Below are 13011 nucleotides of genomic sequence, written 5' to 3' on the forward strand. Positions count from 1 at the left end.
TAGCTTTGACTCAATTTGTGATTTGATTAGCTAGCGATTAGCGTTAGTGCTCTTTTCTAATTTTAATTTTAATATTCAAATGAGCCATGTGTTTAATCGCCATGCGATCACCAGGCTGTCAATCAAGCTCTCAGCGACAGAGAACGTCCCGTGAGCTAACGTTGGTTGGTGGACTGAAATTCTGAAAATGCTCATACTCAGAAGGTGCTGCATTTTTTTACCCTTTATCTATCCAGATAAAAACATTAAGAACAGTTTCTGCATGATGTTTATTAGACCTATGCAATCTGAATTGGAAGGGCACGTTGTCATGAGCTGTATCTTGTATATTTATTATTAGCTATGTGGTATGTGTATGCACCTTTATGTAATCTGGTGGAAAAGCATTAAAATTTAAAACCAGATCATACCAAACAAATATCTGCTTGCGTGTCCCCGTGTATGCAAAGTGTCCTCCTTTTTGATGTGAAGGAAATGGCCACCCTACCAGTAGGGCATCACCATAAAATTAGGCATAATGTGTTCATTCCACAATAGGAGATATGTTATGTTGTTACCTAACAGTTTTGGTGTAAAAAGCCTGCATATATCGGTATCGGGTGATATCGGTATCGGAAATTGAGAGTTGGACAAAATCGGGAAGAAAAAAAAAAAAAAGCCAATATCGAGCATCCCTACTAAAGGTACATTTGTTTGGACAAATGTAATGATAACAACAAAAATAGCTCATGAGAGTCTAATTTAAGAGCTGATATCTAGCCATTTCCCATGGTTTTTTTTTGATAATAACCAAAATCACTTAAGTTCTTACACCAATAGCTATGGCATTGTACTGCCAAAAACTGTGCTTTTAGGCATTCCATGTTTTCTTTTCTGTCTGTTTTAGTCATATGATACACACAGGAGTTAGTACTTGATTGCATAACCATTGTTTTTGATGACTGCAGCCATGCGTCTTGGCATGCTCTCCACCAGCTTCTGACATTGTTCTGCTGTCACAGCAGCCCATTTCTGTGGCAAAAGTTCAAACAAATTTGCTTTGTTTTTGGGCTTGTGGTTCTCCATTTTGGGTTTGATGATGTTCCACAGGTTTTCAGTTGGATTTAGATCTGGTGATTGAGCAGGCCAAGGCATGGTTTGAATGTTCTGGTTCTCCATCCAGGCTTTAACTTACCTTGCCGTGTGGCAAGGGGCATTGTGTTGTTGGAAAATCCAGTCATTCGAGGCAGGAAAGAGTTTATCAGCTGATGGAAGAAGACTATTTTCAAGAGTAGCCCTGTACGTGACCTGGTTCAATCGCCCTTCACACAATTGCATTTGCCCTGTTCCACCCATACTGAAACAACCCCAGATCATCACCAATCCACCCCCATGTTTTACTGTAGGGGCAAGACAGTCTGGTTTGTAGGCTTCTCCAGGCTTTCTCCTAACCAGTAAGTTGGCTGGCAGTGTTTCCTCTAGGATTTCTTTTAGCAGTGGGGGCAGGCCCGTCTGAACATCCCCCCGTCACGCCGGCAAACGTTTTACATATGAAACAGAACTGACACTTCGCTGCGACACAAACAAATATATTTACCGTTTTAATGTTTCCAGATGTTTGATATCAGGACGTTGAGCTGAGAACTGACAAGTTGAACGTTGTCAAATTAAAACGGACCCACCCCGGTGACGTTTTTGGTGGAGCTGTTAGTTTAATAGTTGACTTGGAAGAAAGCGAACGTTTTGACAATAAGCTACATCAACACAACAGTATGTGGAGTTAAACTGGACAGCCCCAATAACCTCTGAATAGTTCTACTTGTTGTTAAATTGCAATGTGAGCGGCAGCCAACGGGGGTGCGTTATGTCAGCAGGATCATTTAAAAGGCAACCGTGACTACATTGTGGTCTGCCCCATTTCTGATACCGTGGCGGCAGAAATTTAACAGCGGCGGGCCGCCGCTCCTAAATCAACATAGAGGAAACACTGGGCTGGAGTGGGCATCAACTCAAAATTGGATTCATCACTTAAGAGAACCTTAGCCCAATCCTTGTGATCCCTAGCAAAGAGTAAACGGGCGTTCCTCTGCCTTACGTTGATGTGGGGTTTCTTCCGTGCCCTGTGTGACTTCAGACCAGCTTCAAGAAGTCAGTTTCGAACTGTCCTTGCTGAACAAGTCACATTTCTCGACAGTGCCCACTCATTTTTAAGGTCCCTGGAGGTCTGACGACGATTCCTGACACAGGAAAGGATGAGTGCATGATCATCTCGTGGGGTAGAAAGACGTTTCCTGCCTCGACCAGCTAGCAATTTGGTAGTACCATGTTCGGCTTGCTTTTTCTTGGTGTAATGAACGGCTGTCTTGGAGACCTTCAGTTATTTGGCTACCTGTCTCTCACTCATGCCAATTTCCAGCAGTGCCAAGATGGCTGCCTTCGTGCCTTCACAGAATTCTTTTTTTTTTTTAGGCATTATGTGAGAGCTGACAACTTCTGAGTTGTGCTACGGCTTGAATGTAAGCAGGAAACCACTCTAGGCCTTTGCATGTGCAGTCCTGCTAATGACATGAAATGGTCTCTTATATACCCTGGGAATACAGTTAAGCTTAAGCATGTCAAATAGGACATAAAGTATTATGGAATCAGCTGCATTTTTTGTTGTGTTCATTTAATTCTTCAGGTAATATACCTTTCGTGGTACCAGGCATTAAAATGAACAAGAAATTGAAGAAAACAAGGGTGGTCTAATTATTTATTTCATGACTGTATATGACACAGATGTCTCCCAGAAGATAATAATCATTGTGGAATTTCTTTTTTTTGTACATACCTACACACATTTTTTATGTATATATGCCAATAATCCAGAAAATATTCACATATATCACCAAAAGATGAAACGTGTTTGCCTGTCTGTTTCAGAAGGTGAATGGGGTTCTGGAGAGTCCCACAGGTACTGGTAAAACCCTGTGCCTACTGTGTGCCACCCTGGCCTGGAGAGAGCACTTCAAGGACACAGTCTCTGCCCGCAAGATAGCAGAGAGGCTAGGTGGTGAGGTGATGTTCCCAAACACGCCTCTGTCATCCTGGGGGACGGCTGCTACAGACGGTGACACACCAAGTATGTTCATATATCACATGGCAATGCAGTATTTGAGTGGTTGTCTACTTCACGACCGAATAAACACCAGAATTAGTTTGTTAATTAGATTTAGAATTGGACCACTTCTACACATTGGTATGTCTGATTGACACCAAGATTGGGTCCATAGTTCCCCATGTCTTCCTTAGATATCAAGCACAATTTCAGGCCATCGCCACAAGGTGGCGCTCTTTAAAATGAAGAAGTTAATATCTCCGCATTGGCGCGTGTGATTAAAACGAAACTTAGTACAATGCACTCCCTGAGGCTCTCTAAAAAATGTGTCAACAATCCGCCACTAGGTGGCGCTCTGGTGGCAGGGTAAATCACTATGCGGAGACCGTAATAGTTATGAATATGAAATTCACAGGGCACGTGTAGACTGTTGCCTGTAGCTCACATACCAAAAATTGTGTTTGTCATGTTTGTAGCGCCCCCTACAGTATTTCAACAAAGCAGCCACGTTTCACCGATATGTATGAAACACGGTTGGCATGGTGTAACGTGCCGAGACGTACAGAAAAGCCTCTTGGACCCATACCCCAAACCCCACAGGAAGTCGGCCATTTGGATTTTCTTTCGGTGAACTTTTTGCCTTGTATTTGCACAAGCCCCTACAAGGGAATTTATTGGATCTACTTCAAAATCGGTCAGTACAGACAATGACGACATAGAGTGGTTTCCCTCGGCTTCAGGCGATGAGGGCTTGGGTATGGGACGACGTGGTGTGGCGCGGCTGCGGTGGGCAACCACCGTGCAGGCCCCGTGGGGAAATGCCGAGGTCCCACCAAACGCTTCTTGCAGCTTTAATTATTTATTTTCTTTTTTTGTATTTTTTGTGGCTTTTATTGCCTTTTTATTGATAGTGACAGCTGGAGATAGACAGGAAAGGGGGGCAAAGAGAGGGGATGACACGCAGCAAAGGGCCGCAGGTCGAATTCGAACCTTAGGCCACTGCAGCAAGGACTCAGCCTCAGTACATGGGGTGCCAGCTCTACTAACTGAGATAACTGGGCGCCCCAGGAATTTGGATTATTTTTGAGCAGATCATTTCCTGTTAATATTGATCAGAGATGAGTTTTCCTTCTCTGTCTGTATTATGTATTTGATTTTTACAATCAGACATATTTTTTATAGGCTTATTTTTGTCAAATTCAGTTTTTTTTCTCCCTGATGCTTGGCCATTGTTCTGTTAGCTTTTTGGTTATTTTATTTGCATTTTTTTCTGATGTAGGACAAGGCTGTTTAGCAGAGAGTGAAGGCTCTGAATGTAGCTTGTGTTCAGGTCTTTGAAGTTTATATCTTAAATAATAATCTAAACTGGGTGCGTGTGTGTTGCTTACCTTGGGAACACTTGGCACCAGGATGCACTATAGGAAAAAGGCAAGCCGGTGGAGGCAGTTTGATGCTCAGGGTGATGTTTCGCTGGTAAACCTTGGGTCTTGCCATTCATTCAATTCAATTCAATTTTATTTGTATAGCGCCAATTCATAACAGAAGTTATCTCAGGACACTTTTCAAATAGAGCAGGTCTAGACCGAACTCTTTAAAACATTAATTACAGAGACCCAACAGTACCACCATGAGCAAGCACTTGGCGACAAGGGCAAGGAAAAACTGCCTGTTAAAAGGCAGAAACCTAGGACAGATCCTCCGGCTCTAGGTGGGTGGTCGTCTGTCTCGACCAGTTGGGGTGAGAGAGAGAGAGAGAGCGAGAGACAGACAGACAGACAGGTGCACAGCAACAACAGTATTGGCAATGGCAATCTAGCAGGACCATGGCAGGAGGCTCCACCAGGATCGACAAGAACCTGCAAGACGAGAAAGCACAAGAACTCTGGGGAAGAAGTGAAGTTAGTAACATGCATTAATGGGACATGAATGAGTGCAGAAAGAGAGAGGAAGGGAGGAGCTCAGTGCACCATGGGAAATCCCCCGATAGTCTTGGCCTATAGCAGCATAACTAAGGGATGGTTCAGGACTCACCTGATCCAGCCCTAACTATAAGCTTTATCAAAGAGGAATGTCTTAAGCCTACTCTTAAATGTGGCGAGGGTGTCTGCCTCCCGAACCACAAATGGAAGCTGGTTCCACAAGAGAGGAGCTTGGTAACTGAAGGCTCTGGCTCCTGTTCTACTTTTAGAGACTATAGGAACCACAAGTAGCCCAGCATTCAGAGAACGTAGTGTTCTAGAGGGGTAATAGGGTACTATGAGCTCTTTAAGATATGAAGGGGCCTGACCATGAAGAGCTTTATAGGTGAGGAGGAGGATTTTAAATTCAATTCTACATTTTACAGGGAGCCAATGCAGAGAAGCTAGTACAGGAGAGATGTGATCTCTTTTTCTAGTTCCTGTCAGTACTCGTGCTGCAGCGTTCTGAATTAATTGGAGCGTTTTAATGGACTTATTGGGGCAACCTGATAATAAAGAGTTGCAGTAATCCAGCCTTGAAGTAACAAATGCATGGATTAGTTTTTCTGCATCTGTCTGTGATAGTATGTGTCTAATTTTTCTTATATTACGTAAATGAAAGAAGGCAGTCCTAGAGGTCTGCTTTATGTGGGAGTTAAATGACAAATCCTGATCAAAGATAACTCCAAGATTCCTGAGAGTGGTGCTAGAGGCCAAGTTAATGCCATCTAGACTAACTATATCTTTAGACAGTGAGTGTCTAAGGTTTTTGGGGCCAAGAACAAGAATTTCAGTTAAACATCAGAAAATTGCAGGTCATCCAGGATTTTATGTCCTTAAGACATGTTTGTAATTTAGATAATTGATTAATTTCATTGGGCTTGATTGATAGATAGACTGCGTATCATCTGCATAACAGTGAAAGTTAATGGAGTGATTCCTAATAATGTTGCCTAAAGGGAGCATATATAAAGTAAATAGTATTGGTCAGAACCTTGTGGAACTCCATGACTAACTATAGTATTTATTGAAGATTCATCGTTAACATGTACAAACTGCGAGCGATCTGATAAATATGACTTAAACCAGCTTAGTGCGGTTCCTTCATGTGGATGTTACTTTGATACGTACCACCTACCTAAGCATGGTTGCAGACCATGTACACTCTTTCATGGAAACCGTATTCCCTGATGGCAGCGGCCTCTTTCAGCATGATAAAAAGCTGTTCCTCAAAGTAAAAATGGTTCAGGAATAGTTTGAGGAACTTGACTTGGCCTCCAAATTCCAGAGATCTCAATCCAATTGAGCATCTGTAGGATGTACTGGACAAACAAGTCCGATCCATGGCGGCCCCACCTCACAACTTACCAGGACTTCAAGGATCTGCTGCTCACATGTTCGTGCCGATACCACAGCACCCCTTCAGAGGTCTGGTGGAGACCATTCCTCGACGTGTCAGCTGATCGGTATATATCACAATACAGGGAATATGATGCAATATATTGCGATACTGTAAGCAAGGAGATTTGTCAGTCCTAACTTAGCTTACAGGGCTCCAGACTAACTTTATGCATTGGTTGCACTGGTGCGCCTAACTTTTTTTTTTAGGTGCACCAGCACAAAATGTATCCAAATTTTTCATTGCGTTGCCTTTAACGCCATAAGGTCACCTTTTTATTGCTCTCCATAACTTTCATATAATGTGAATGATTTTTAAACAAGAATAAGGTGTTGAGAAATGCTTGTCTTTATTTGAAGCACAATTATATATAAAAAGAAAAATAAAGTGTTTAAAGTGCTTCACTGAGCTGAAATTTAACATTTCAAACTAAAACACTAAGCAAAAGAAAACATTTCCAAATAAAAGTGCTTGTGCTTAAATTGCTTCACTGAATTGAAATTGAACATTTCAAACTCAAACATTTCAAGTAAAATAATTATTAATGATAATAATAATGATTACTACTACCTGCCGCTGAAATGCAGCTGGGAGAGGGGCCACTTTCTCTACACACTTATCGCTTATCACACTTATATACACGCATATCGTGTATTTTTAGACATGTTATGTTTTTTAAAGTTTCGATACGAAACGTTGTTGACACGCTCACAAATGCACTATTTCCGGCCATATTCTGACTGCACTCCTGACAGTACAGGCAGTGCATTGCGTTACGTCCTTTGGCCTTTTTAATTTGGGTCTCGGAGCCGGGCTCTATCCCAGACTCGGTTGTCTCCTCCTCTGGTTCCGAGTCTGATGCTGTCGCCGAAGGACTGGGGCTTGGCATCTCACCAGGGACCGAGGGCTCCGTGTCTTGACGGGATGGACTCTCAGTAGTGGGGATGGATGGGATTATAGTAGTAGGGCTGGTTGTAGGCTTGGTTTTCTTAATGAAAAAACTTTCAATATTTCTGCGTCTCTTCATTTTCCCTCATTTTGCCGCGTTTATTTTATTTTTCCGTTTCAGTTAGTCAGCTTCTCTCGCACTCAGGTTGCGCGCAATTTTTAAACACACGCAACTTAGCGCGGTGAACAGGACCACAGCCAATCAGAGGCAAAGACCCGCCCGAGCTCTGTCTCTTATTGGTTTAGAACACGATATGATCCTACCATGATTGTGTGAGTTCGGTCACAGGAGAACACAGAGAGATGGTGCGCTTGCAAAATAAACTGTGTTATGTTTTCACCCGGGCAGCGTCAGGTGCACCAGTGCGACCTAGGAAAATTATTAGTCGCACTCTTAAAAATTTTGGTCGCATGTGCGACCAAATTGGTCACACTCTGGAGCCCTGGCTTACATCATAAATTAAAGGAATATTAGAAACAAAAAAGTGTGGCAGCAAAAGGTTTAGTCAAATGCAAAGAACATGAAGCCAATGACTGGGGAATATTTGTTGTACTGGGAAATAGTGGCAGAGTGTAATAGCGTAGTAATGTAGGTCCACCTTCAGTGAATGCGTGTGTTTAAAAATTGCGCGCGACCTGAGCCCCGACAGCAAGGGTAGGCCTTGGGCACAGTTCCTATCAGAGGGTAATATGTCCCTTCTCTTTACCTTCCTCCGTCACCATCTCTTTTCTTTTGCTGTCCATAGAAGCCGCTCATCCCGGTTACATTGCCCTCTTGCCCAGCTCTGATTCTATCACAGCACTGGCACTTTTCAATTTCATTCATGCCAGCTGTATGGATGAAACTCTGAATACCCAGCCAAGCATTTTACATACAGCATGTGAGCAAATAGGAATTGTCCCAACAATATGTCATTCTATGCTTGTGCACAGTAGGACATTATAAAATGGGCAACAGAATTATCCATTGAATTATTAAATTGATGATAAAATTGATCAAGTGATTCACTGTGAGAAGTGGGGCAAGTGTATGTAGCACTCATGGTGGTCATTACTTAAGGCTTCTATAGCAAAACAGGTTTTAAAATCCATCATTAATACAACTCCATTGTGTACATGAGCAGCATTTATGTAACAGACTGGTACGTTTGAATGGTGGAAACAGATAGATGAAGCCAGCTATGTTATATCAACCCAAGCCACTGGTGGATGCTAGAGTGAATGTTTAAAAATCAAATGAAGAGGCTGGTCCATAGAAGGTCCAGTCAAATGAAAAAGCCTTTATCCCTAATGCACGGATATCATAGGGACAGAATTGGTTCAGTTATTCTCTGAGAGAAAGAAAGAGAGTGACAGCTACTGACATGACAACATCCCTCTCTATGAAATGTAATTATTGTGTGTTCTTCCTGTCTTCCAGCCTACACAGATGTTCCCAAGATCATATATGCGTCCAGGACACACTCTCAGCTCGCACAAGTTATCAATGAGTTAAAGAACACTTCATACAGGTAAACAATGCAATTTCTTAGCAGTACAAGATTTAAGAAATACTCTTTAGTTAGGCCTGATGAATGTTCACGTGTATGGTGGACAGGAGCAAATATTTGCTCCTGTCCACCATACACGTGAGGCATGTTTCTTGTGGAATTTAATTAATATCAGATCAGATAACTTTGCAACATTTACACCAGGGAGAAACTGAAAATCAGGATACTAGCACTGCTGTTATAATGACCCATGACCACCTTAAAAATGTTTGAAATTTACTCAAATGCTTTATAGTGTTAAGTCTAGGTCCAGCTGAATATTCAGAAGGCTTTTTTCAATGCATTACCTTTTTCTGATGTACAACACAGATGAGGTGAGTTGTGAGTTTTAGGCCATTTCTGGTAAACCCACATATTAGTGTAACACTGCAGTTCTCTCTGCTGATTCAGGCCAAAGGTTTGTGTGCTAGGATCAAGAGAGCAGCTGTGTATCAACCAGGAAGTTATGCGTCAGGAAAGCAACCACGCCAAGGTAAGTGAATGACAGCATTGCTTTATTCCTGCTGTAAGACTACATGTAGAATTTTTTGGCCTTCAGATTTCTCTCAGCTCACTGTTGCTTTTTAGTTGTTTTGTTGTTAAGATTCTAAACACTAACAGTAAACTGAGAGCTGAGAAAGTATTCAAAATGCTAAGCAATCCATCTTGGGTGAGTAAGTAGTAAGAAGCAGCAGGTTAGACACAAAAAGTTGGTTTTCTAAAGTTGTTTTTGGAGATGAAATGGTGGTATTACAGATTTCAATGTATTCCTTGCTTTGGATTCCATCGAATCACCTTTTTTTCAGGTCCACATGTGCAGAGGAAAAGTTTCCACCAGGTCATGTGTCTACTATAATAATGTTGAAGGTAATGGTTTAACACAGAACCACATACAGTACATATGAGTGAGGTCTGAAAAGTCAACACAAAATGACTTTAAGCCCTAGGGGTGTGCATCTTTCCCTTCTAAGATGATCCCATAAATATCTAGATACATGGGCTGCGATATCATTCAGGGTGGATGCATTTTAATATGGAACAGTTCAGTGCAATACGATGCAGACTGATAGTTTTTGTACATTTGTTTCATGTAGACATTTTCCATTCTAAATTAAATTAAAGCTGCAAGCAGCGATGAACGGGCCTTCGCACTCCACGAAACTCGGTGTGTGCTGCGGCCGCGTCACATGCCGTCGTAACGTGCAGACCACAACATAAACATTTCACGGAAATCAGATCATAATTGCATCGCAGCGCTTATTTCCTGTTGCCAGTAGGTGGCACTATCACTATATCTGAATATTGTCATGTAGACGTGTTCAGGTTGAAACTCTTATCAAACATGAAGTTTCATTGAGATCGGATCATGTACACTGAAGTTATGACTACTTCCTTTTTCATGGCGAATCGTCGAAATTGGACGCCACGCAATGGGCACGCCGTTCGACGGAATGTCATAAATAGCACAGCTTTTAATCATGAATGTCTTTAGATTGCGCTGATAAAATTTGAAGTTGATCCGATAAATTCCCTAGTAGGAGTTCGTTCAGATACAACATGTGCAAATCACCGACAATGACAACAGAATTCAAAATGGCTGACTTCCTGTTGGGTTTGGGTTATGGGTAAGAGGCTTTTTTGCTTGTCCGATCATGATACACATGCATACCAATTTACGTGTCGCTGATTCTGGCGGGCGTGGCTAATCCATTTTGCGACACCCATCTGTGGGACCAAGACTGGTCGCCACGACTGAATTTTGTGCACAGTTTCATGTTTTAAAGCAAACTCGTGTTTTGTGGCGGTACATAAAAATTTCCCGCCATGCCACAGACACGACCACTCACCAGTCATCACATATCATCAACAATGTGTTTTGCATTTCCTGACTAAATTTCAGCTAGATCTGATCATCCTGCTAGGACTAGAACATGGGAGTATAAAAAATGACATTTTCTTTCACCACTAGGTGGCACTCTCACTATTACTGAATATTATCACATAGACGTGTTCAGGGCGGGACCCTTATCAAACATGTGAAGTTTCATTGAGATCGGATCATGTACACAGAAGTTATGACAAATCCCTCTTTCATGGCGACGGTTCGAATTTGGACATCACGGGACGCCATGCCATGTCCACGCTGTTCACCTTAATGTCGTAAATAGCACAACTTTTAATCATTAATGTCTTTAGATGGCTTTGTCCAAGTGTGGAGTCGATCCAATAAATTCCCCAGGAGGCGTTCGTTCAAATACAATGTGTGTAAATCGCCATAAATGACAGCTAAATCTAAAATGGCCGACTTGTTGTTTAGTTTGGGTCCAAGAGGCTTTTCTGCTTGTCCAATCATGATACACATGCGTACCAATTTTCATACATGTCGGCCTTACTTGGGGGCTGATTCTGGGGGGCGTGGCTTAGCCATTTGGCACGCCCGTGCACGGGGACAATTGCATACGTCGAGTTCTCGAACGATTGAATTTTGTGCAAATTTACATGACTTTTCGAGCATGCTGCGACCTCCAAATATATAGCCGAAGGAGCAGAAAATAATCATTCCTAGAGATACAATAGGGCCTTCGCAGGATTTGTGCTCGGGCCCTAATTACTTTTTTTGCCAGGACGGTCTCCAGATGCTATGTGACAGATTTCGTGCAAATAGGACAAAAGTGCATGGATGGAACACGACTTTTTGCGCTGTAGCGGAAAAAAATTCTAGCCGGAAATGGGCGTGGCCTATATGGGGAGATGCAGCTCCATTTACTGAATGCGTGGATATATATTTTTGAATGTGAGACAAACGATGCAGGAGTTATTAGGCTAAACCTACTTTTCTTAATAGTAGCGCCACCTAGTGGCCGACCCGATAGCGACGCATAGAATATCTAAGTTTCACCAGGCCTGACCACTTTGCCAAATAACATTTCATTTTCATATATGTTCAGGCGGGCAAATTAGCAGTCAAAGTTTACTACAAATAATAATAATAACTTTAGCAATTACAATAGGGACCTCCAGCGGTCGCTGGCTCGATCCCTAATAAGCCAATGCTATAAAAAGTTACCTTCAAATACATACAGGGATTCCAAGTATTTTTTTCTTCATGGCAAGGGGAAAAAATGGAAGACAAATGTATCATTTCAGAATTACATGTCATTATGTTTTTATAATTTTCCAATAGACAAAAACCTTGTAGCTAAATTGACTGTGAAATGTTTAATATCAGTCTTTTTGCTTGCGCTAGCTGTATTCGCATCCACAGACTCTTTGTCTCCTGCATAGGTTTTCACCATTCTGTCACCATGTTAAATGCTTTTTGTATCCCCTTGTACAAGTCTTAATTTTTATCTTTTCTTCTTTAGGGAAGAGCACTGACAAAGACTTGGTGAATTCCATCCTTGATGTGGAAGACTTAGTCAAATTTGGAAACAAACAGAGGTGGATTTACTAACAAATCACTGTCCTGAAGTAAAATGAAAAAGCTGGTGCATGGTGTTTAGCCAACAGTGTGTTTAACCAACAGTGTGTAAACTTTACCATGGCTTTTAGGGGAGCTCCCTTTTTTCAGGAAATAATGGCTATTTAGGACTAATAAAGTTTTGTTTTTTTCTGATCTTTGAGCTACAGTGTGAAGTTTATAATAATTAGTGATGAATTTCCCCTTATGCATAAATCATAGATGAATACTAGCCTACATTTATGGATGATCTATGATGATAAAGATACAGAAATATATAAATATATGGCAAAAATAACTATTGGCAATATTTCAGAGACTCACCCGAAAATTTCATTATTCATGTTTTTCAGGGGAGCTCATGTCTTATTAAGTGGAGCCAAGCTCAGTCATTTCTACTAGTTTAGTTGTTGCTGAATTGGCGCTTTACAAATAAAATTGAATAGAACTGAACTAAATATATATATATTTTTTTAAAATAATCTGGCAATAATTTTTTCAATTGGTCATTTGGATTATTAAATCAAAGAAAATACTGAAAGAATTGCAAATTACAATTTCCTGAAGCCCATTCTTACTTTGCTGTCGTAAAGATTGCTGGTGCCGCTCTAGGAACTATTTTGTTATTATGTCCTTTGTGC

The 13011-nt window shown here is 41.4% G+C and overlaps 1 protein-coding gene across 3 annotated transcripts in view; it reads left to right on the forward strand.

Annotated features, from left to right (window-relative positions):
• rtel1 (regulator of telomere elongation helicase 1) overlaps positions 1-13011 on the forward strand; it is a 50122-nt gene that overhangs the window by 7417 nt on the left and 29694 nt on the right. For all 3 annotated transcript variants that reach the window (XM_051426007.1, XM_051426006.1, XM_051426005.1), the window contains exons 2-6: positions 2902-3100; positions 8802-8892; positions 9322-9403; positions 9717-9777; positions 12276-12351. In XM_051426007.1, the coding sequence (XP_051281967.1) occupies positions 2902-3100; positions 8802-8892; positions 9322-9403; positions 9717-9777; positions 12276-12351 (509 nt within the window). The remainder of the gene's footprint in view (positions 1-2901; positions 3101-8801; positions 8893-9321; positions 9404-9716; positions 9778-12275; positions 12352-13011) is intronic.

Source organism: Dicentrarchus labrax, unplaced genomic scaffold, assembly GCF_905237075.1.
Source record: "Dicentrarchus labrax unplaced genomic scaffold, dlabrax2021, whole genome shotgun sequence".
In the NCBI taxonomy this organism is placed as follows: Eukaryota; Metazoa; Chordata; class Actinopteri; family Moronidae; genus Dicentrarchus; species Dicentrarchus labrax.